Source organism: Lagopus leucura, unplaced genomic scaffold, assembly GCF_019238085.1.
Source record: "Lagopus leucura isolate 7727_CA_CO unplaced genomic scaffold, USGS_WTPT01 Super-Scaffold_73, whole genome shotgun sequence".
Taxonomy (NCBI): Eukaryota; Metazoa; Chordata; class Aves; order Galliformes; family Phasianidae; genus Lagopus; species Lagopus leucura.
The window spans coordinates 22275149-22301980 of record NW_024962252.1 but is presented as its reverse complement, the minus strand read 5'-3'; the positions used below and the strand labels follow the sequence as shown (position 1 = coordinate 22301980).

General features: G+C 36.6%; 1 protein-coding gene across 1 annotated transcript in view; it reads right to left on the bottom strand.

Annotated features, from left to right (window-relative positions):
• Window positions 1-26832, bottom strand: part of RIMS1 (regulating synaptic membrane exocytosis 1) — a 184833-nt gene that overhangs the window by 121991 nt on the left and 36010 nt on the right. Inside the window, exons 4-7 of the mRNA XM_042879863.1 lie at window positions 8652-8719; window positions 8008-8118; window positions 6595-6694; window positions 4754-4877 (exon numbers count right to left, since the gene is read on the bottom strand). Of these exons, the coding sequence (XP_042735797.1) occupies window positions 4754-4877; window positions 6595-6694; window positions 8008-8118; window positions 8652-8719 (403 nt within the window). The remainder of the gene's footprint in view (window positions 1-4753; window positions 4878-6594; window positions 6695-8007; window positions 8119-8651; window positions 8720-26832) is intronic.

Below are 26832 nucleotides of genomic sequence, written 5' to 3'. Positions count from 1 at the left end.
TACTTCCTTCAAACTTAGAAGACAAAACGAGTGCTATGATGTAAATATTATGGATGGATTCTACTATTTTCACAATCTAAAGCCTGAGAGGTTTTATGAAGAGAAGGGGGTAAATGGCAGTATAGCTAATGACACTCAACTATTCTTTGGAGGAAACATTTACAAACTAAACAGAAGACAGAGATTAACTCACTAGTAATCTTTATATAAACGTCTCAAGGAGTTCACAGAATGAAACTGATGAAAATGTCTTACAATAAAAAAAAAGAAAAACCAAGAAACATTAGAAATGTTAAACAACAAAAGAATAATACACTTCTTCATAGGCTAAAAAAATATCACAACTCGTTACAATTGGGTATAGAATTTTTTCAACATAGAAACATCCAACACATACACATAAACAAAATCAAACCAGTTACATCCATACGCGTCTGTCAAAATTTTGTCATCAACACAATTACTTTTCCACCACAGTCTAGATAATGATAGCTCCTCATTCTGTCCTGTTCTCAACAAGCATTGAAAATACATTGCAAAGGCAAGATATAACTATTTTTCTGCAAATATTAGAAAAGCAGAGCAAGAAAATGGAAACAAAGCTCTTCAGCAGTTCACTTGAAACTATTTTCTTCTGCAAATACTAATTCAAAATTTAAACAAAAATAGTATTTTTGAAGAACATTTAAAGATTTTAAGTGTAAAGGTGAGCATTTTAAAGGTACTCAGGTATTTTTCTGTTCAGTGAAACATTGCCTTAATGATTTAGAAGTCAATAAAACTAAGACTTCTATATATATATATAAATGCTACTTTCAACAAAGAAACAGACACTTAACTTAGAAAGTGAACGTAATAGTTCCCAACCAACCAGTCTTAAATTTATTTTTCAAGTTCTGCATTTTAAATTTTCTGGTACACATGATTTAACAAAACCTACTTTGGCTCCCAACTAACATTTTGCATTAGACTTCATCTCAGCACTAACTAAGAAAGTTCTTGACTTTTCCTTGACTTTGTGAGTAAGGAATACTGTGATTTCCTCAAACTCATGGAAATACAACTGCATTATTTGCTCTTGACATGGCATAATACTCCTTCACAATTAAACACATTACTTAGTGCTCAGCAGGGCTGCTGTGTGGACTTCATAGCATGTTCTCTCTTCTGTTTCTAAGGAAATTTTCATCAGTCTGAAATATTTGTTTATTCCAACTGATTTTCCTGCTCAATATGACATTAAGTCTGCGATACATCTTGTGCTAGAAATATGTACTTTCTCTTCTGCAGCATAGCATTGCTCATAAGAATACAAAATTTAGGATATTTAAAGAGGGCTTATAGGTATAAGAAACATTTCAACACGGGAAGTTCATCCTACATACCTGCATGGATGGAGAAAGACATCAACAATAAAAAAAATCTTCAGAAGAAGAATCTTCTTCAGAAGAAGAAAAATCTTCAGAAGAAATGGTTTTAACTAACCTAAGCCAGACTAGCTAAAATAAATGGTTTTTAAAAAAGGAAAAAAAGGATCCATTTGCAGTTTACATTAACTGTATTACTCTAGTAACTCTCTGAAATCTATCACTGTTTAGTTTGTTATGGAGGCTCAGTCTCCTTGCAAAGACCTAGGGTACAGTAACACAGGAACTGAATCACACTGCAGAGACAACATTTTTTGCAATAAGATTTGTGGAAATCCAAGCAAATATAAGTTGTATATGACAAGGAAAACAAGAGACAAATAAAGAAAAATTTGTTTTACCTGCACTATCCCATATGAGCTCACCCGAACACACAAGAGACAGTTACCATGCCAGAGTGCTTCTCAAATAGTGTGCTGCCAAAGCCTATGCTGCCTTACATTAACAGCCTCTACCACTGCATGCATATTCATAGCTCATTTTCTCCCCTTCATATTTAGATGCCAATCCATTAAATCTAATTTTAAATGGTTTCTTACCTACCTTGTGTATGCAATCACAAGTATTAATGTCAATTAGTTTCTACGGAGTTTTTATGGTACTACTGTGGTTATACCATTTGCTATGCCTTTATTTGCTAATTGTATTGAATTCTTCACATTTTTCTCTCATAAACACCCTACAATTATCCATTACTCAAAATTACATTTACTGATAGACACAGAAATCCAAATTTACAAGACTAAGTAAACTGTATAGACATCAATTTTGTAATCTGCAGTCGTCTAATTTGTGGCCTTCCAGTCCTCCTATTATTTACTTTAGCAAAACCATATTAAATTTAGGCTTTTTAGACCTAATATACTAGGACTTTTTAAAAAGGGACCATTAGATGTACTGCTACATTACTTGCATTATTAATACTAAGAGATGAAAACACTTAAATTATGCAGAAGAAATATCATTTTTCAGGTCTTTCGGGAACCTATTCCCTCACAGGAATTTTAGGTGTAATGGATTACCAATTAATGCTTTATCAAGCAGCTAGAAGTTTGCTGAATCAGAATCTAAAGTAGATACAAATCTTGGCTATACTAGATCAATTGGATTAAGTCAAATTCACTATCAGGAATGTGAAATGAGCACATAGTTGGAATAACAAGGCAAGGAGAAGCCAGAAGGAAAAAGAAAAAAGTAATCCAAAGCAAAACATCCACAAATTCAAACAAACAAACAAGAAAATCATGTGCAGGATGTGGTGCTCATCATTTTTTTGTTGTTGTTGTTCACATCAGGATTTTCTTAGTCACATAATGCCTGGGTGGGGTTTTTCTGAGATTTTTTCGTGAGGTTTAGATAAGAGAGAGGTAAATCCCAATGTGATGTAAAACAACAGGTATTAATCTAATTTCTAAGGGAAAACAAAGAGATCCTTAAATTTGAACAGTTGCATGCTCTAGACCCTTTGGGTTATTTATTTGATCTCTGTAGAAAAAAAAAAAAAAAGGAAAAAATAATAATTCAAGCAGAACACAGTTCTACAAGGATAGAATTATTATAGCATATAAACACCTCCATATTAAGACTCCATTTATGTCAAAATAAAAGAGTAATTTGATGTGCTCTGTTTTCGCTTATGTCTGGAAAGAAATACATGTGGGTCATACAAAGCAAAACATTACATTTCATTGGTCCTATTTCTGCTTCATTAGTGCAATAATTGCTGTTCAGATTTAGAAGCAGTCTTTGTTTTTGAATACCCTTTATTTTCTGTTGGACCTTAGTCCAACAGTTGTGGTATTTTCCCTGGATTTTTTTTTAAGAGCACATTAGTGGAATTGGCCACATTGTACTTTGTTTTTTGAAGTCTGTACATTTATAGAATTCATGAACAAGAAGCCAATTTAAGAATCAAGATAAAAATCTAAGGATATGTGACATTTACAAATACATTGATATCTAAAGCTCACTATTTAAAAAACTAATACAGTAGTTTCTTTTTTGTATCAGTTGAACAGATCAATTTTCCTTCAATTGAGAAATGATGTTATGTCCAGTCCAATACTTCTTTTCTTCTGATTTAAAACATAAAAATTAAACTTTCAAAAATCCACTTATGGCATTTTATTTTAAATCATAAAGACTGAATGTCAATTTTTGATCAGGGCTGTCTCTTAATTTACCTGTGACTTAAGAATGTCAAATAAGCTTTCTACTTCCATATTGTTTCACTCTGGATGTTAATTCGGGCCCTAAACAACCACTATTTTTGCATCAAGCTCTAATTTGCCATTAAGATTACCAACAAATGTTAATTTCATTTAAATACTTTCAAATACTTTTAATAGTGATTGCCATTAAAAAGGAAGAGTTCACTTGCAAGGTATATCTACATTTGCACAGTGTGGACAAAACCAAACACCAAAAGCTGATATGAAATACAAGAAGAATGTTTTAGTCAGAAGGAAAATGAATAGCGCTTTCTGTTTCTCAAAATAAAAACTTGCCATAATTGAGAAAGATAAAACTTATAATTAGGATGAAATCCAGCACATTCAAAATGAAAGAATCATGCATTTATAATGAGAAAACAGCTCACCATCCACCTAGAGGTTACTGGTACTAGAGACATACAGTGAGCATGTGATCTCTGTGAAGGCTAAAAACTACAGACAGATTTAAACCTCTCACATTTTTTCTGAAACTAGTCAAGAGTCACTTTTTATTGTAAACCATGTGACTCATCTCTGCAATCTAATTGTCAATTTACAATATTATTGAAATTCCACCCTGTAAGATCACTCAAAACAGTCCCATTAGAGTCATTTTCAGGGAAGGAGTGTAAAATATTGCTGTAAAGCAATTGTGACAAATGTAGAACCCTCGTTTTATCAATTCAAACAGATGATTCTTCAGAAATCAAGAATGCAAGAATTATTATTGCCAAACACGGATTTATAATAAAAATTATAATTCTAAAAAAAAAGAAAAAAGCCAAATACAGCTTTTTCAGTTACAGCTGTATTTCTTTTTTCCTCTCTTTAAAGAAAACCTCTTTAAAATCCCACTAGCATTGACATAATTCAATTCCTGCAATGCTCAATGCTTGCTTCCTAACAAATCATTTATACTGATAAATCACTGTAAAGGCCCAAGACTGCAACAGGCAATGACGAAAATGGAATGTACAGAATGTCAGCAATGGAAAGTCAATCACACTCCATTATTCAAAGATAAAAAACAAAGAACTCACAAATAACCCCTTTAGAAGTCCAATTAGTAGCAGGACTAATAACTGTACTTAAGAAGCTAGTATTTAGTCTTACCCAATAGGCCTTGAAACAATAATTTCAACTTGAGGTTCTGACTTTGATTCTAAAATAATGTTGTAAACTTCTTCATTTGTAGCTCCAGGCAAGGGTTTACCATTCCATTCTAGAACTTCATCTCCTTGAAGTTAAAGAGAATTTTAATTCATTTCAATATTCTTTTGCAAAGAAGCACAAAACATTTATGAAACGTACATAACTAAGTTACATTGCTCAAAATAAATTTAAAAATTATGTTGAAATCCAGAAAATGGTTTTTGAGACACTACCAAGGTTTGTTTCACAGAATGTAGCTACAACTTCTACAAAAAAAAACATATAAATGAAACAAATTGTCCTAATTTATTAACTACTTCAGAGGTAATACAGCAAACATTACTGTGCTACACAATAAAAGTCTCTTTAAGAAGACTTTAACAGTAAAAACTTTACTAACAGTAACTTTAGCTCACAGTAATAAATGTTGACAATAAATAATTAATCTTCAAAAAATGGAAACAAATATCTAATGTTTAACCTTAATCAGGATTTTTCATTACATTTTATATACTGTGCAGTTTGAATTCTCAACAGAAAGTCTTCATTGTCTGTGTCAAATGAGCAAAAAAGAAAAGTCAGAATTAAATCACTACTTCTAAGGATGCCAGGGGAGAAGAGAAACCAAAACCTATGTAAACGATGTTTAGATAAGTGTCTTTTTTCAGCTTGTCACTTCCAGAATTTTAATAATATGTACATTGCATTGCACTTTAGTACTATTTTGAAAAGATGAAAGTATTTAATTATAGTTTCTTAATAAAGATCAGTGTATTCAATTAAACTGCAGGAACCATAAGGTAATCTTACACTCTCACATCCCATCCTATGTATCGGCCAGAACTGTGCATCCATTATCTGATACCACAAATATCCTTATTTCCTTTCTTGTAATTTTCAGTAACTACATTCTGCACTTAAAATCTATAATAAGGGGTGCTAATAACAACTTGTTTTTCAAATTGAAAAAAAAGTAACAAATGTCAATACAAAGTAGGATACTTTTGGAGACTCATCATGTGTCCTATTTCTTTATTATATTATTTGGTTAATGTAATCATCAAAAATTCATAAAAGTTCTCATTTGAATTTCTGGATTCCAATGAAGGCACTGCTTAAAACTTTTGTTCCTAAGACACTTCCAAAATAGTTGTTTAGGGCTATGATAAGAATATAAACCACCAAGAAGATGTTTAGAAAACCGTTCAAAAAGCATTGTTCATATTTCATTTAAAAATAAAGCTTGGAAAGTGTAAATAGTACAGTCAAACACTTGCAAGAGCAATAAATAATTATTATGTACATTAAATACTTTAAATACTTTAGGATCATTTCATAGAGCTGTTTTTCTTCTTCTTTTTTTTTTTTTTTTGGTAACATTTCACGCTGAAAGGATTAATAATGTTTGTTGCATCCATCATTCAGGTGACACTGCAGTGTCAGTAAAATTACTGTAGTGGGTTTTTGACACAACTGAGTAAGTTTCATAAATTTTTTATGTTGCTTCTACAGAGTATAAAAAACACCTCCTGAGATAAGAAAGCAAAAATATACCAGTTAAATTCAACCATGGCACTTCAGCACAGACCAGAAGTGTATTGTATTTTTTTCATACATCCAAGCAAATGTAGTCATTAATAAGTTAGAAATGTAGGAAATTGTAGCATTCCATAAGAACATTACAGTGTTTTTTATCTATTCACCATATATTAGCATATCAAAGAAGTGATGTTAATATAAATTAACAAATGCATTACAAGAAGTCAAGAACAATATATTTTGTATGTAACTGATTGATTTACCTGCTCTGAGATGCCCCACCACATCAGCCAAGCTACCTTTCTTCACTTTGGTAATGAAGGCACCGAGTCGTCCTAATTCTGTCATTTTTCCTCCAACAACCTGGAAAATCATAAATTGGTAAGTTTCCAAGCCACAGACATACATCATATATATGTGAAATTTGCAAGTGAACATCAAACCAAAAGTATGAAAATCCTCAAAACACCATTAGTGGTACAACTAAAAAATCAGCCAATACACCAAAAAGGAACACATGCAAATAGTTCACACAAACACTGCTACAGTTAAAAACTTGGCTTCCCATCCAAGCACATAAGAAGACAGAAGATCAACTTCTGTCTTCTATTAAACAGAACTGAATGGTGTTTTGTTTTGAAGCAGTCTGCTTGTTACACAAATGGGTAAACAAAGGGGAAAAAGAAAAAGTCTCTCAAGTGATTCAATTTTTGATAAAATATAAAACAAAAGCATTGTTGCTGACTTGCTATCCTCTCTATCCATCTCATTCTCTGAAGTCAGTACTTCTGTCAAGAATATTCTAGGATGAGTGCCATAATGAAATGAAACAGTAAAATGGTAGTTCATTAGGTATTATTACTTCATGCTGCCTACATGGTTTACTAGTCAGAGTTTTCATATAGATCCATACCCATAAAGATCCAGAAGTTTACCCGCCAACAGGGTTGTGAAAAGGGAATGTGCTAAGTTTACCAGAGAATGCATTACCTGGAGCTTAGTTTACATCATACAAAACTCAAAAAAAAAAGAAAACAAAACAACAAAAAAACAGAGAAGCCTTTCAATCTATGTTTCCTACTGGGGCCAAACTTTTGTCTCACATTAAGAAAATTATGCTTGCTGCTAGCAAAAACCAGCCTTGTGCAAAACACTACAAAATGTTTAGTAGAACAAAGCTGTTTTTATCTTCTCTCCCTTTGAGATGAATAAGTGACATACCATTACCAAGTTCACAGGGGTTTTTCCTGATTTAATTCCCATCACAATAAACCAGCAACCTAGACCACATGTGAGGGCTTGAACACAAGTAGAAGCTGACTTAGTTGTAAATGAATGGGAATGTTTCCTCTGTTTCTTATTTTCTGTTTCTATTGGTTTCAGTGGAAAGAGGATGACACCTAAATTAAGTTTCTCAGTCATTTTTGGAGCTCCATATTAATAAAAATACGCATATTTTTGAACACTGCACTCGCCAGCAGTCTCCAGAAGGATTCCTTTTAAGTGTTCTGGCATCTTAGGGACAAAAATCTGTGAAGTCCAGTACAAAATGAGTAATTTGGGATACTAAATGAATTGGAGTAATTGAAGAGTACTCTGACTTGGTACATTAAGGTTCCAAACAGTCAGGTCAGCAGAAACGTCATTCATTAACCCATGAAGCATGTAACACTTACTTTTAGCCCCAGTAATGCACCTGATTCTTTTGGCATGGTTGTTCTCTTGTTAAGAATAACACGCCCAATTAAGCGATCTCCCTCTTTAGAAGGCTGCCACGTTACTGGATGCTGTTGATAAAAACAAGCAGTGAACAAAAATAAAAATAAAAATGCAACCACTATGTAAAAAATTTCAGCAGTAAGTCTACAGCTAGGTTTATATTACAATTAAATGTTTAATACAATTCATTATTTAAAATAGAATGCTACTAATAAGATTAGACATTTGCTATTGATTTCGGGACCCTGAAAATTGTAAGTTCTGTTCTGTAGTATAAAATGTATGTTGCACAAAGCATACATGTTCATTATACAATAATATCCTTTCCCATTCTAATAGAAAAAAATATTACTGATTTCTCCGGGAGCAGTACCACATTCACTGCTTCTTCTGTGGTTAGTATTGGATTTGAAATCTATTAAAAATTAGTACAGATTCTGATAAAAATCCCTTCTGATTTTTATTTTCATGATCCATGAAACCAAATTTTCACACTCACTGTACATAATTTTTTTAAAATATCTAAATATGTATAGCAAACTGAAATTATCAGCAATCATTTTAGTTCACAGTTACAACGTTCTTTTTCCTTATTGCTTACCGAACTAATAGGAGATGTCTCCCTGCTGTGCCACGTGGCAGGATCCAGCCAGTAATAATCCAAGTCACCTGGAAGAATATGAATAGAAAGAAATGTGTAATCTATCAAACAGAGGAAGATGTATGTGTGATCACTTCTGCATGCATGGGTTTTAACAGTTTGAAATATTTTGATGAAGTGAATACAAAAACTGCAATGTTTGAATTAAATTCAACATATCAGTTTGAAAATAAGATAGACTAACTATAAAAAAAAAAAAACAACAGAAGTGTATAATAACACAATTATTTGGACCTCTATTTTTTCATTAATCACACTTTAGGACTACTGACAAACACTTTTTGTCAGTAGACTTCCCAGAACAGACCCCAGTGCACAGTATTTACAACGCTCCTCCTCCCTCATCCCAATAAAATACACATAGGACCACAACTAATGATGATGCTAACGAGAATACTTCACAAAACAGGCATTTAGCTATAGTTAAGGACAGAACGGTAGACCACATTTTAGAATCTGGCAAACAGTTAATCAATACAACCAGTACAGACAGAGGGACATGAGAGCTAGAGGAGAATACACAGATTACCAGGCAAAACAGCCACAGAAGAAGAGTAAATAGTATCAACAGCAATTATGAGGTTGCAATCTTTCATTTTGCTTAGGACAAACTTACATACTATATACCTCAAGAATAAAATCTGGTCTGAAAGCAGTGGAAGGTTGAATTGGTTGCAAAAATAACCAACTCTACTGGCTGTTATCTACAATGATGTAACTGCACTCCTAAGATGGAAAATTAAGGAGCAGGAACTGTAGTAAGAAGACCATCAGGCAGTGCAATTAGAATTTTCTTTACAAAAAGAAAGGGTGCAAATGGTACCGAGAAGAATGATACTGGCTAGAACAGAACAAACAGAACAGGACTTTGGATTTGTTCTTCCAAAGCATTTCTGTCCAAGTGCTAATTTTAAATGTGAGTTCTGAACCTTGTCACTATTTCATCCCTTAGGGTATTACCACGGTATGTTAGCAAAATGCAGTTGCGTCACTAGGACTGAAAATTGCAGCTCCTTTCAAATATCTTTTTCAGTAACAGTGCTATATAGAAGTTCAGTCTTAAATAATCAAAGAGCTATTTTTGAAAGTTTTTACCTAAGGAAAGAAAAGTAGACAATTCTGACATTTAACATACAGTGCTTTTTAAAAAGTAAGGAAACAAAAGCTCTAATAACCTAAAATTTAAACTTTCAAGCTAGAGGCTAAATTCAGTGCCTGAAAGAAACAGTTACTTCTCATTGAGGTTTCTATCTATACCTGCACTTCAGGCATTTTTAGCTTCATTATGGGAAAGAACCTCAGTCATTCGAAAAATCACAGAAAAAAAAAATTACAAAACAGTTCTCAGGATGTCCACAAGCTCTGTGTTGATCACTTAATAGCCACTGGGTAAAAACCCTAATTTCAGTAAGGACAGTGACTTATTTCAGATACCCTTAGTAATTTCGCCATGCTCTTAATCTTCAGAAAACAAATCTTATTTATTTCTTACAAGATATCTTCACTATCTGATTTTATGGAACACATCTTCATAACATTACTGTTAGACCAGTTATTTTACTAGCACACAGTCATACAACAAATGTCCAAAGAAAGCAGGCTTTTAGCAAGAAAACAAAGGGTTTTTGCATTTACACAAAGGGTTTACTACTTTCCTGACTGTCTTTATACAAATACTTAGATGCTCATTATGAAATGCAAGTTATATAACCATTTATAACACATAAAAAATTTAATACCATATCAACTATGTGATCATATTCACAAGCTACTTTTAAAGAGCTTATTATTACCATTTGCATAACCACACAAGGCATTAGCTACTGCAGTTCTCGAATTTTGAGGGCTTAACTTCACATTTGAGATCTTGCATTTCTATTTTTAGGGCTGTTCTCACACCTTTAAAAAGACTTCAGAACTACAGCAAGAACAACAAAATGATGGAGCCAGACTGCCCCCCTGAGCTGTGTCAGCAAGCTGGGACCTGTGGCACAGAGCTCTCCAATTTTCAGTAATGGACTCCAATTTTCAGTAAAAAGCAATTCCCTTTTGCACACACTGGCCCCAACTCTTTGCCTCCAAGATTCAGTTCTCTGCAATAGAGAAATACTCAGTCAGGAATAAACCCAACTCCAGCAGGCAGAGATGAATCCCTTAGTTCTCAGGGATATTTTTGCTCTCTTTTTCTTTCTTCCTTCCTGCCTTTAAGTTTCCCTACTACCCTTCCTCCGGTTCTTTCCTGTACCTAGTATCCTCCACAAAGTTTTTGCTGCAGCAAGATCCTCTCAAACTTCTCTTTTGGCTTCCTCATGCTCACCTTCCCTTGTCCATCTGCTTACCCTGTCATGCTGTTCCTCCCCATCCATTCTTTTGCCATCATCCATCTTCTTTCTCCTTCTGCTACTGGCTTTGGTGTCTGCTCTTCAGCTGTGTACTTTAATCCCTGTGCCCCTCACAGCACGCCCCTTTATTCTAAGCTGCATCTTCACCACCCCCCACACATGAATCCCTGGTCTTCTATCCCTTTCATCCCTCCTACCTGCTACAAACTTCCATAAATTCCAAGAAACTGATTGCTTTCATGTGTCCAGCCATAGGTTTGCTCATTTTTCTCTCTGTTCTTGGAAAATGAAAGTAGGAATTGCTCTGCAAACTCAGCTGTGCTGCGCAGCAGTAGCGCTGGGCATGCATAAATGTAGTGCGTAAATAAATCAAAGTTCCTGACAGAAAGCCTACAATGTGGCCAATATTTTAAATATTCAAAAAAAAAACATGAATTGGGGAGTAAAAAAAAAAAAAAGGGGGGGGGGGGGAGTCCAAGTTGTTTAAAAAAAAAAAAAAAGACTGAATTCCTGAATTTAAAATTAAAGTTTTAAATTCAGCATTAAATAACTCATTGGCAAGCAAGCTTTTAGTTGAAACTAAAGCAGTAAAAAGTTGTTTTTTTTTTGTTTTTTTGTACAATGGAAAGTATCAGTTTGTCTACACTAAATAGAATTATAATCAAACATACAAATTAAAATGTAATGGAAATAAAAATCCCCAAATGGACTTGAAAAATATTTTATTCCAGCAACATTAACACTAGATTTTTTTTTTAATATATCTGCAGCTGAATAGTATAGTTTTAAAATATATTTCTTGTCTCATCTGCCTATTATTTCTTTTCTTATTGCTTACTTACGCAGTTCTTGCATTACAGTATCCCAGAAGTGATATTCAGTACCCAAGAACTGCATATTTCTTTAAATACATAAAATAACTTCACCGAGCTAGTATTGAAGAGTTCCAGGCACAGGTAAATACCAAGGAAGATTTTACAACCTGTAAGTGTAGTTTCACAATTTTGTAGTGAGATTTTGTCACTACAAAACAAACAAACTCAAACCCAAAAAATCAAACCCAAAGAATCTATACACAAATTACTCTCTACACTGGCAAAAAATTACTAAAAGTAAGTGGTATTTTACAGATTTAAGACATTATGAAGAAAATAAAATTCTACTGAGGAAATAATCAATTTAGCACATTTAGCTCAGCTTCAACTGCTTTCAGTTGCTTGTTAAACAATGTTCTAAATTTAAAAACATGAAAAATGTAAAAATAATAAGCCTCTAAAAGACATGGTAAATGTAGTACCATTACTTCTGAACATCACCAATGTATTTCTATAAAACATACAGACATACTTTGAAATCGAGCCTACAATTAAAAAAAAAATGTATTTGTAATTATAATTTAATTCAGACTAATGGAGTGAAAGAAGTATATCTTTATAAAATCCTTCTACCTAAGGGAGTAATTCAAAAAGTTGTATTCTGTCAGCAATAAAATACTTTTCCTATTAAGTGCTCAATTACTATATTGTTGGACTTCAATGTGCCACTGACATAAGTTACTTAACATGACACAAATTGGGCTGAGTCTTTTCTTGAGAAGTTTTTTTGCAGTCTTCAAATCAAATTTCTAATATATTGCTTTGATTTTATGTCTGCAACATGCATGCCTTCCAAATAAGGGGGAAAGCAAGCTCCAAAACACATTTTCTATGAAATACTTCATCACAAGCAGTGCTATTCATCTGAAAAGCTGATGTTGTAATGCTGTGAAGTGAAATTCCACAAAACTGGTAAGCATTAGAAATGACAGCCTCGTCTTTGCTGTTAAGCTGAAACATCGCTTTGTTGAAACAGGCACAAAATACAAGAAAGCCTGTTATCCTGTACGACCAGCCATGCTACTCCAATGAGTCCTGAATAGTGGAGATAAAACACCACAAGACGCTTTCCCAAATCCAGACCGTGTATGGAGAGTGGTGGTATTCAGCAAAGAATGTGCTTCTGGTGCACTGTGGAAATCCAGATGCACCAGGTCTGCAGCTGCTACTTAAGATGAGAAGCAGACAGTCTATTGATAAGATCCAGTCAGCCCACATTAAGCACTTACTTGAGTCTAACATTCAGCTGCTAATTAATAAGGCAGTTCTAGAACATACCTAGGAAACTCAGACAATTATTTTGAGGGGATGCATCTATAATTAAAGCACAAACTGGCTTCCTATACAGACAGATTGGATCTATCTAATTAACAGTCACAGAAGCCATCTCTGTATTTGTCTTTGTTAACTTTTAGGCTCAGATACAACGCATATTAATGAGACAAAAAAGCTCATCAAAGACCTTATATCCATCACAGCTCCCATGGAAGTGGATCAATATTTCATGGAAACGATCAAATGTTTCCTCGTGTAAAATCAACAGAAGCCATATATCAACCCACAAAAATGTAAAGAAACACAGGATATCAAATTGACTGTTCTCTTTCCTCATCACTGTACTTAGAAGACCGCTTTACTTATTACTGGTACATGTCAGCTTTTTACATGGGTACACAGTAACAGGACAAGGGGGGATGGTTTTAAACTAAAGGAGGGGAGATTCAGATTGGATGTCCAAAGGAAGTTCTTTACAGAGAGTGGTAAGGTGCTGGAACAGGCTGCCCATAGAGGCTGTGGATGCCCTGACGTTGGAGGTGTTCAAGGCCAGGTTGGATGCCGCCCTGGGCAATGTGATCTACTACTTGATCTGACAGCTGGCAACCCAGCCTGTAAGAGGGGGGTTGGAACTTGATTATCCTTGAGTTTCCTTCCAACCCAAGCCATTCTATGATTCTATGTCTTCAGTGTACTGATTCTGTCATCAAAGAACACCTGGTCTCAATCACAGACATGATTTATCATATTGTTAAATCAAGAGGACACTTCTATTTCCAAGAAAAATAGCAAAACTAATTAGTTGAATAAACAATGCATGTTTAAATCACTACAGTCAAAATGCTGACCAGCTTTCCAGAGAAAACACACTACAACCCTGACTTGATGTTCAGTCCTCACATGTAAGTGGTGAGCAGACAGTTCAGAAGCTACCCATTGCCTATATATGCAGAAATCCTCACAAAAATGCTCATTATCTCTTCAAATCAACTGACTTCAGATGCCTACAGTTAAGAACTTAAGTCATTGCAGAAGGTCTGTGTTTTACCATTTATGCAGCTTAATGGCAGACTGCCTCATAGAACGTGTGGGAGGAATTCAACCACATGACTGCAAAGTTTAGGTTATATTTTGTACTAAAGATACATAATTGCATTGGATACAAGCTCCCTTCTGTCACATATAATCAGCACTGCATGCTGACACACTCTCAAGTTCCAGTAAAAACTGGAACATACAAGTGAGAATTTAGACATATAATAGTCACATAGGGACTGTGCTCTCACATGCCTGTGACTCCTAGAGCTCCTAATTTAGAGCCAGCCCCACAGATTATCCCATCAAACACAATCTTTGGGCATTATAGCATAGTGGTGAAACACAAAATAGTTTTTCTTTACCTTCTCTAAATTTTTGAGTAACTAAAAGCGATTGAAAAAGAATCCACAGAGCTTTAGCGAGTACTACGCTCTTAGAACTAGATAACCAATAACCTACATACACTGAACATCAATGTTTATTCTATACATGCATGTCTAGAAGATGGGGATATTTTGTATTTTTCCTGCACACAAAAAAGTACACTTGATTTTATTTTGAAACAAACAGTTTAAAAATCTTTTCTTAAAGAAGCAGTTACATTACAAACACAGTGCACACTGCAATGCTAACTGATACTTGCAAACCAGAGGTAGTTCAGCAAGGAGCAGTAAACTAATGAAATACTATTTCGTTTGTTAACACCACCACTATTAAACAGGATCTAGTGAGAAGGAAAAATCCACGTGACTTCTACTTTCGTGATAGTTACAAAGTTGTTTATTTACAAGTTGTTATTTACAAGAATGATGAGATCTATGCATGTCCATATTTATTTTTAATCTTGCAAAAGGCTGCTTTGCCAGTGACTGATTATTGAAAGCTCTTCCAATACACTTGTTTTATCAAGGTGTAAGGCGAGCTGTCTGTACACTGGTTAAAATATAACATAGGTTTTTTATCCAGATATTTATTTAGCGAAGACTTTTTTTAAAACTCGTTTTATGATCGTCTTTTGAGTAGATTTGCACACACATCTTTTGTAAGTATAGCTCTGGTGTTTGTCGTTGGCTGAAACGGGTTTGGCAGAAGTTCTACTGGTATAAGACAATCCAGCACAAAAACAACTGGGCCAACTTGTACTTTTGATGGGTATACCTCCTACCTGAATCATCTCCATCATTATAAGGTATCAAACCCAAAGATTACAGATCTCACCAACTGAACCTTGCAGTCAAAAATCATGACTTGCCCAGTCAAATAGCAAATTGAGGATTTATGAATGTTTCTAAAAATTTTAATTAGGACACGCTAGAGAAGGGCAAAGCATAACAAAGAAGGTCCTTAGTTTCCTGAATCTTTGGGGAATTTGCTTGCGAGGAGCACCAGCTTACCTTTTTTTAGTTCCTTCACTCAAACATTGAGAGTGGTGAAGCATTCATCAATCCCTTCCAGCTCTATGATTGTTTTAATCCTACAGACATTCTGAAATTTTATTCTGAGGATGCGTAGGTCACTCATGCACTTGTGCAAACGTATATGATACAGTTTACAAAGCCCACAAAGGGATGATCTCAGAAACATGTAACACAAAGTCTTCAGAAAACGTGTTTTGAGTGATAAAGAATCTGGAGAGTCTTATAAATTTAAAATACTGAGGAAAATGCATAATATCCATTAAGTCAAAAAGTTCCCTTAAAAGCATTATTCAAAACATTTTATTGAGGACAGTAGAAAAAGTGTTTAGCTCTACCAGGAATTTTAAATCAGCAGGCAAGTATTTTGTTTTCTGACGCTGCTGCAATATCTAAAAGGAAAGAAAAAAAAAAAAAATCAAGAAAAAATTGGTTGCCTTGGGTCTAGCTCAGAGTCCTGATTTTATTGACTTTGATGAGTCTTGAGTGGTTGCTAATTCTGTAGATGGATGGATGTAAGGAGACTTTTCTGAAATTTAGAGCTTCTTTTAATTATTTTATTATATCCATTTAATTCTAACTCAATATTGACATTAAATTCTTTCTACTGTATTATCTGAGTTCCTGTTTAGTATAATTAGCACTATCTTTCTTTTGGCATAATCTTTGAAGGCAATATTTTCATTTTTATCTCCTTTGGTATTTTTCCTCTGGCAATTTCTAAAAAGATTCAAATTAACACTTTGTATCTTAATATTCATTAAAGCCAGATTCATGAAGAAACTGAAATTCAAATCCATGCAGCAAGTAAAATCTAGGGTGTTTTAGATGTCATTACATAGAATTTTTAACAAGGATAAGCAAATGAAAAATAATGCAATGCTCTGAAGCAGCAGCTCATGCCTTTAAAATCCTATGGATATGATGCCAAGTGACTTATCAGTGCCCTGGTAGCACCTACAGCAAATAAGGGGGTGTATTTGAACATACATTTTCTCCTACTGTGGGGAAGAAAAGAAGGTATTTTTGCTCAGATACAGAAGGTAATACACAGTGTTCATGAAAATGCTGATAGAAACAACTGCAACACGGAGCAGTACTTCTCATTATCCACAGGAATGGGACAGGCAGGAAGGCAGTGAGTTGTGTTGATCATCCAACATAAATGCACACACGAACAACCAGGTAGATCCACACAATTCACTGGAGAAATAAACAAGGAAATTCCATTTCAGAACAGAAGTTATTTATCATGAAACTCTGAGGAGATAATTTACCTAAATATTACGATGAAAAAGAAATTCTGAGTTAAAAACAAACAAACAAACAAACAAACAAAAAACCCTCTTGGTTGTCCTGTGCTTCAGGGCTGTAAAGGAAACAGAGGAGATGAAATTCTCTGATTATGATTAAAGACAGAATCATTCTGCAGTATTGTGATGGTACTACTCTAGATCACCAAATTAGGAAGACATGTCTGCTGAGCTTCTTTTTTGATGAGTATTCATCATACTCCTCTGTTATACCGCATCAGAGGGTAAGGGGAGGTTTTAAAGGCTTTTCTTTCTTACATTCTGATGGGAATACTGCAGAAAGCATTACTGAAGTGCAAATTCAGAGATCATTGACACTAGGAAATTAACCAGGAAAGAACTCGGAATTTTGCCTCCACCAGTAGAGAGGTTAAGTACATCTGCAGATCAAACTCATGGAGACCTTAAGGTTTTGCTGCTGTTGTTTGTGTTTCATTTTTACTTTGCTTTCCATCACAGTCTGTCTTCTGGATACCTTGCATCTAACCAACATCCTGACATTACAATGACCTTTAGGGCAGTTCAGCCTCTACAATTTTCTCCTTGCAGAAAACAGTTACATTTTCACTGCTAAATACTTAAGTCAACTGAAGTGTGGCTACAATTGAGAGATTAATCAGTTAAACTCAATAGCAAGTGAGACAGGATCAGCTTTGCAGTCATTTGTAATTGTGTGGTCTGGCATACAAACAAAAGACAAATACCTTGAACAGAGTCCAGTGGTGTGGTTATAAAACACCCTTCAGCTCTCCAGTTCTACACTGTTCTAAAGTCTGGAGACGCTGCTGTGTGCCATCCCTACAGCACAGCCCCAAACCTGCCCAAAGCAGGGTCAGTCCCAGCCCTGGTTCACCTACTGCATGTACTTGTGCCAAGCTGCGCAAAAGTTCTTTGCATGGCAATTTGTGGCTGCCCACCACAGTGAGTAGTCTGAAGAAACAGGGTTTTACCTTCTTGGTGTAACTAAAGGCAACTAACTGAGTGTTAGAATCAGTGCAAATATTCTCCCCAGCTTCCTCCTTAAAACTGTTCACAGCTAGGGCTGACCTTGGCCTCTTTCCAAGCTCAGCAGCATCTAGTTTTCCTGGTATTCCTGCTGCTGTTTCAACCCATCTGTTTTGACTGCTCCTCAACCTCATTTCCTCTAATTCGTCTCTTCAGATTCTCCTCTGTATATACTCTTATTCTCCTCTAAACTCTGCAATAAGAAATTACTTTCACAAGCTGATTTCTTAAAATACGTTAGAATAACTGTAATGTTTGAGAAGATAAAAATTCTTTGCACAATCTTTAGGATTCATTCTTCTCCTGATTTTTTTTCTTTTCTCCTTCCAAAAATGACTTTTGCAGGCACTACCCAGATAAAAGATTTCAAAGACTTTTGTTATTTTCAACACATTGCATAATCCCCAAGGAACTTGCAGTCATCAATCCTTCCTCTCACTTTCCCCTGTGATCCTTAGTGATTTAACTCAGAATCTCATTCCTAATACAGATACCTATTTTTTCACAAAGAGGCGTAATGTCCTTCACTGGTTCAGAAAGTGCAATGCATCAGTATGGTGATGCAGAGATAGATAATATACAACATAATCGTAACGTCGTGTTTATTAAAACATATATAATATTATTATTATAACCATAACTGGATATAATGCAAATATAGAACAATAAAACATAGAACAAGACTATGTATACACTTTCACTAATATTTTTTCTAAAATAGGATACATTAATAAGTAACAGACACATATCTGATCTTACTAAAACTACTGATGGTACATTGCAGGGGATTGAGGACATATCAATTGCCTTCTGCCCAACACAAATAAGACACCTGAATATTTGCTCCCTGAAGTAAATTTCTAAATTCTTTAGCAATGACTTCTCCAACGTACAAAATATTCGTAAGAAATCAGATTATTATTACTTTTCAAAAACATCTACATTTTGATGTGTGCTTTCACAACAAGCATTTTTTGTTTAAAAACTCAGGCCATATAACAACGGTAATGTCAAATTATGTCTGGCACATAAGTTTTCTGAGCATAAACATAACTGAAACACAGAGTTATGAGCAAAATGATTCCTTGCTCCCTGCTCAAGCTGTACATTTGCTATGATTAACACTTTAGATTCAGAGGATGCATCTCCACTCAAACCGTACAGTTAAAAATATGTTATGGAAAGATATATTTAAATAAACAAACAGAAAAACATATCTAAAACCTCTGCACCGTATAGCCACTTGTTTACCTGTCCCTGAATGCAATGTATGGAGCAGAAACTGAAGAAACCCCGCAAACATAGCAGCATCAGCAAGAGAATGGTTAAAAAAGAACAACTGGCATCTAGTTGTTTGCAAATTGCAGTCTGCAACTGTAGCAAAGCCAAAACGATATAAAAAATCCACTCCAGTGTGAAGAAGACGATAGTAAAAAAAAAAAAAAAAGTCCCTAAGGTCCTTGCGTCCCGATCCTTAGCCAAATTTTTCTGCAGCGTCAAACATTCAGCACTGGTGACACCAAGCAGGGCTATGAGAGCTCTTGTCATCCAAACAGATTTCTGCAGTGGAGTGCAAGCATCGATTACTGCATTAGTTCATACATGCTCACTGCAGCAACGAGGAGTTTCAGTCTCCAGAAACAGCTAATGGTTTCAGGAATCCAGAATTAACAATTCATCAGGAAATAAAGCGGGAAAAAAAAAAAAAAAAAGAGTTCCTCCCTCCCTGGGTAGAATAGGGGAGAAGTTTCTTAGTGTTTTTGGAAGCCAGTGGTACCCACAGGCTCAGGAATCAATAGCACTGCTGCAGTTATTTATATTCAGCAGTGGTGTGCTGAACAAGTTCTAATGAACTGCGTAAATGAAGCAGTCAGATGGCTGCTTTAAGTTATATAAAAATTCACAAGCTGTAGCTTTACTCTCAAAAATGCAACGGTCCATGAAAAAAATTACTATGTCTTTTAGAAATTAAAGGAATATTTTAATATTTCTCTTATATAATGTGTGCATGAAAAATAAAAAATAAAAATATATTTTAAATTAAAAACAAATAGTATGTTGATTTCTAAATTACATATTCAAAATTAAAGAGAAAATCACAATATGTATCCCAGCATACAGGGGAACGATTAGCAAATTTTATTAGCTGTAGTTATCTGATCTCTAGAGAATTTTATCTAACTTAATCATATCCAAATCCTAAAGCAATGCACTTATTTTCTGAGCAGAAACAGCTTTCCATGGTGAAAATATTTGTTTCTCAGTAGCATATTTAGATACTGTACAGCAGAAAAAACAAATAAACAATAAGCTAACTGTTCAGAAATCACAGTGGAGAAAACAAAATATGATGAACTAACATATTTAAAACTCTCTGCAAAGAGAAACTTGTAAGGGAAAAAATATGAGTAATTAATCTTACTAGAGTTCACAATTATTTCATCTTTATACATATATATACACACATATATATATACATATACATCCCAGTATGAATAAAAACATGTTTCTAGTGAAGTAGATTCCCTGTAATTCTTTCTGGATCAAAACCAAGTTACTGAATGCTGCCTTTCACACACTGTCCAATAGCAACAGAAATGTTGCTGGTGTTCCAGGTGACTGCTGACTTTCAGTGTTCCAGCATAGCACTAGCAGAAGGACAACATTGTTTGCACTGCTTTTTCACTGCCATGCCATTGTTAGGAAATGACACTTCTAAGGAGAGATCTAAATGCGTATGTTTGGTGGCCCTGCTAGGCAGGGGGGTTGGAACTACATGATCCTTGAGGTCCCTTCCAACCCGGGTGATTCTGTGATTCTGTGATAAGGAGGGCAATGGACAGTCTTTACATATTACGAAGATGACTATCTGGACATCTACTGGCCAGGGAACACATGTACAGCTTCCTCCTGAAGCTGGAGAGCATTTCTTGCAAAAGGAACAAGAGGCAGACCATGCTGAGTGGCCAGCGCTACCACAACACACCCTCCCTCACACTCTCTCCTGACCGTCCTATGTTTCTCCTTGAAGAACCTCCTATTCTTTGGCTAGGGTCAGAATTGAGGCTGCGCTTCATTTTCCAAAGAACGTGCCATGCCTCGATTCTGAATGCTCTCTTCTCTCATGCATCCACCACAACAGATGAAAAAACAGATGCAAAATGTTTCATAGAATCCCAGAACATCCCAGACTGGAAGAGACCCACAATCATCGAGTCCAACCTCCATCCCACAAAGCATCACCCAGAATCAAACACTGTGTCTGAGAGTGTTGTCCAAACACTGATTGAACTCTGGCAGCTTGGTGCCATGCCCACTGCCCTGGGCAGCCTGTTCCATGTCCACAGCCCCGCCGTGCAGACCTTGTCCCTGACCCCCAGCTGCCCCTCCCCTGACACTGCTCCATGCCATTCCCTCAGGCCCTGTCGCTGTCACACAGAGCAGAGCTCAGCACTGCCCTTCTGCTCCCTGTGAGGAGCTGCAGCCTCCATGAAGCCTCAGCTCCTCTGCTCTCGGCTCAGCACACCAATGGAGCTCGGTGCTCCTCATACTTATTGCTTTCTGGACACTTCATCTTCTTAGCTCTCTTTTGGATGCTATTTGTATATCTCTCTCATACTATGGTGCCCAAAACTGCACACAGTGCAGTGCAGTGCCATCACGCCTCTTAACCAGCCGGTAGCTCTAGATCTGATGCATCTCAGGGTGCAGTTGGCCCTTTTGGCTGCTAGGACATAGCGCTGACCTTGATTCAGCTTGCCATTAATTTTGTCCTAAAATCTCAAATCTTTTAAGAGAGATTGAACTCTATGGGATTTCTTTCCTGACTTTTTTTATTAATTGTCATTTCCATATCATGCATGCATTTGCAGGAATGCAGCTGTGAGCATATGAAGAACAAGAAGGTGACTGAAAACCACCAGCACAGCTTTATAAAAGGCAAATCACTCACCCCTGACCAACCTGACTTGTTTCTTTGGTGAGATAACTGGACCTGAAGACAAGGGATAACAGCACTCTTGCTTAAGTCTGCTAATTGTAGCAAGACTTTCAACCAGCTATATCCTTGTCACTGTATCAGAGAGAGATGGATTGACAGGGGAAATACACGATGGTTGGAAAGCTGAAGCATTTGACTCCATAAATGACAGGCAAAAGTATTAAATTCAACTAGTGGCAAAAAGTTAGTGATACAAAGTATCACAACAAAGATTTCTTGGGAGGAATCAAGCCTGCGCTTTGTTCAGCTAGCAGTACTCCAGACCATAAAACATACTTCTGGGATCACAGAAAACTTGAGTGTAACTTACGATGGACTTTGGCTGTGCATCCACAATTAAACTAGATGGAGAAAACATACCTGCATCTGATAGGTTTAGATGCAGAGTTTGGGTGACATTAATATAACTAACTAAAAGATTTTTGTTTTCTCTGTGTGTATTTTCCAAGCAGAAGTGTATCTTCTTTTCAGTCAGGTATTGCCCAATATAGAGATTTTATTTTTTCAGATTCTTTGGCAAAATACAACTTTTCAAAGACAATCATTCACCATTTTTCATTTAAAATGGTGTTTCCTTTTATATATATATATATAGATATATACATATATATCTATATATATAGATATATCTATGTATATCACAGAATCACAGAATCACCCGGGTTGGAAGGGACCCCAAGGATCATGTAGTTCCAACCCCCCTGCCTAGCAGGGCCACCAAACATACACATTCAGATCAGGTTGCCCAGGACCCCATCCAACCTGGCCTTAAACACGTCCAAGGACGGGGCATCCACAACCTCCCTGGGCAGCCCGTTCCAGGGCCTAACCACTCTCCTAGTAAAGAACTTCCCCCTAACATCCAACCTAAATCTTCCCTCCTTCAACTTAAAACTATTTCCCCTAGTCCTGCTGTTATCAGCCCTTTTGAAGAGTTTACTCCCCTCCTGGGTGTAGGTTCCCTTCAGGTATTGATAGGCTGCAATGAGGTCACCCCGCAGCCTTCTCTTCTCCAGGCTGAACAAGCCCAACTCCCTCAGCCTGTCCTCATAGGGGAGGTGCTCCAGCCCCCTGATCATCTTAGTCGCCCTCCTCTGGATCCCTTCCAAAATCTCAATGTCTTTCTTGTACTGAGGGCTCCACACCTGGACACAGTACTCCAGATGGGGCCTCACAAGAGCCGAGTAGAGAGGGACAATCACCTCCCTGTCCCTGCTGGCCACCCCTCTCCTGATGGAGCCCAGGATCCCATTTGCCTTTAGAGCTGCCAGAGTGCACTGCTGGCTCATATTCAGTCTCTCGCCCATCAGGACCCCCAGGTCCTTCTCTGCCGAGCTGCTCTCAAGGACCACTCCTCCCAGCCTGTACAGGTGCCTGGGGTTCTTCCGGCCCAAATGCAAAACCTTGCACTTTGCCGTGTTGAACCTCATCAGGTTCACCCGAGCCCAGCCCTCCAGCCTGTCGAGGTCCCTCTGAATGGCATCCCTTCCTTCCACCGTATCAACCGCACCACTCAGCTTGGTGTCGTCAGCAAACTTGCTGAGGGTGCACTCAATTCCCTCATCGATGTCATTAATAAAGATGTTAAAGAGCACCGGTCCCAAGACAGACCCTTGGGGGACACCACTTGTTACCGGCCTCCACCTGGACATAGAGCCATTGACCACCACCCTCTGTCTGCGGCCTTTCAACCAATTGCTTATCCATCGGGTCGTCCACCCATCAAATCCACTTCCCTCCAATTTGGAGATGAGGATGTGGTGGGGGACCATGTCAAAGGCCTTGCTCAGGTCCAGGTAAATGACATCGGTCGCCTTCCCTTCGTCCACCAATGCCGTCACTCCATCATAGAAGGCCACAAGATTAGTTAGGCATGACCTTCCTTTGGTGAAGCCGTGCTGGCTGTCTCGGATCACATGCTCATTCTTTATGTGACCAAGCATGTTGTCCAGGAGGATCTGTTCCATGATCTTCCCAGGCACGGAGGTGAGACTCACCGGCCTGTAGTTCCCCGGGTCCTCCCTGTTCCCCTTCTTGTATATGGGAGTGACATGACCCTTCCTCCAGTCGTTCGGGACCTCACCTAACAGCCACGACTTCTCAAATATGATGGAGAGCGGCTCGGCAACCACCTGGTTGTCCTATGGTTCCTACCATACCCTATATGTATACATATACATGTATATATCTATATATATATACACAAGGAAATATATACACACACAAATGTATACATACATATCCAAAAATGTTTTTGTGTTGCTTCTACATTTTACTTTTCAACATTGTTTGGTATGTCATTTCTCATAACTGCTCAGAAAACCAAAACCTGAGAAGAGGGATGACTGTGATGAAAAAGACACATAGCTCCTAAGCCATTGTCTGCACCCCAAACACTCACCATGCTTTTTACAGTTCATAAATGTTCCTTTCAGTTCAGATATGAATGCATTCTGTTTATACACTTAGTTGTCTGGCAAAAAAAATGCACCAAAGTAGAAACAATGCAGACACATCAACAGGGCACATGATGGAGCTACTAAGTTTGGCTTTTTATTTAGCTTCAGATACATCAATGTCATGCTGTCGCTACTCCATGGCTTTTAGTTCAAACTTGCTTTTAGTTCAAACTTTGATTTGAACGAATTCAAGTGGAAGCAAAGGAACTTAGCAACTGTTCAGAAATATTATGTAAATCTCACTGATGCAGTACTTTAGATCTTTGCTATCTAACTTTCATCATCCAATAATATTGCAATATTGAATATCAGTTACCTAATCATCACAAAAAAAGCCAGCAGCATCTTCTCAGACTGATCATCTTTATAATCCTCCTTGACTGAAGAGGATCTACAACAATCACTGCTGTAATGTCAGAATTACAGACTTCTGTCTTCTAGATTTCCTCTGACATCACAAGATGTTGACTTATCTTCAATATAAAAAGAGATTTTGTGAAGTATCTATTATTTCTTTGTGATAAGAGCAATACTTAATTTAAAATATCTATAAAGGATCTGCTAGATAGTCTTTTTAAAGTCAAAGGTCTTCTTAACCTAACCCTAATTCAAACTATTTGCTTATCCATTCAACTGTCAATGAAAAACAGATGCTTTCAGGAAAATGGTAACCGGTATGTACATACCAACTTCCTAATTTACTGAGCAATAATGATGCCAACTTTAACTATTATTTCTAAGCTGTTCTTTTAAAGTCTCCATAGAAACAGACTTCTCCCAACTCTCGTGCCCTACAGCATGGTGGATGTGAAAGACACACATTCAAAGTCTCCTCCCTACCTGGAAGGGAAGAGGGATGAAGTGCTGGTATGAAGTGTTGGTATGACAAACCTACTTTTGACAGCTGTGCTCAGGTACAGGCCTGAGCTCACAAAAATGGACTGCACAGACCAATTCAATGTTACAAACTATAGGCAGAAAAGACAAGCATCTAACCTGCACTTGAATTTGCCTGCCTGAGGAGTAACCACAGCAAAAGCCACTATAATCTGCAAACCTGGGCTCCAGCAAAAACAGATTTGACCAATAGCAATAAGTCATTATAGCTTCTGATGAGAGTCAGCTGCAGCACCCTACCAAAATTCTTTAACACAATTCCATTTATTTTATTTACTTATTTAACTTACAACACTTTTCAACTCTTTTCCCCATTGCAAAGTATAACAAAAGTTAATGCTGTTCCTGAAATTATTCACGTACAGGCTGTGGTTGAAGGGGTGTACAGACATGGGTGAAAGACATCTAGGGATCACTAATTCATTCTCTCATCCAGTTAGGGACAAGTCTGAACTTAATTTACATTCCCTCTTTTTCTTTCAGATTTCTCCCATATCCTGTAATTCTAAAAATTTCAGACTTAAACATGGAAATTAGAGCAGCAGTACCATATGTGCTGATTTCATTCTGAAAGACCTATAGCTATTAAACAGCATTTTCGTTACTTTTGAAATTTTATATATCATCCAAACAAACAAATATCCAACACATCTATAAGCTGGGCTAAACACTGAGCATGTTTTTTGCTTTTAAGCATTTGCTTAACGTTTAAGCCAGAAAATTCATTCCTAATCCTTATAGCAACTTTTTAGGTCAAAGTAAGATTAGGCCCACCATAGTGCACACAACTGACGTTCTGACAATAAGCCTTAAGTTAATACCGTTATTTGTTGTGGGTTTATTTTGTTTTTGTTGTTACTGTTTTAAAACAAGACAAAGATGCTTATAGAAAAGAATTTTAAAAGAAAGGCTTGAAGAGAAGTCTAAATGCAAATGATGAATTTGTTTGTTCAAAAAAAAAAAATTCACTAACAAAAATTAATGTCTTCTGAAGTGCCTCCTTTCAGTGGCCTGGATGAACAGCCATTCCCTAAGACTTCTTTGGCAGTGATACGTAAAACTGGGTAACTGGAACAGATTAATCAACTTCGTGTACAGCTGATCTGAGAGCATCTTGTCAGTGGGAAAAGAGCCCATAGCAGCTGAACCTACTCCTAAGAGCCCCTTTCCATTCCAGTTGCCTGGGGGCAGTTCTGTCCTTCCACAAGCTCTGCTTCAGCACTACTGGCAACTCCATGTGCCTGCCCCAAGAGAGATACCTAAACCTACCTGGGCATGGTGACAAGGCTCACTGAGTTTTCATAAAAATTGTCAGAAACAGTAAACACCCAGAAGAATCTTTATCTACTTGAATTTGAGTTTGTGAGTTATTTTTATTGGCTTTGTTTTTTCTCTAAGTGCAAGTCATTCCCACCCTGTATTTTACATACAGCCTGAGCCCGGAGAGAACATCAAATTGCCTGTTATCTCAGGAGTTTTGATGTAAGCTTATAGCAGTTCAC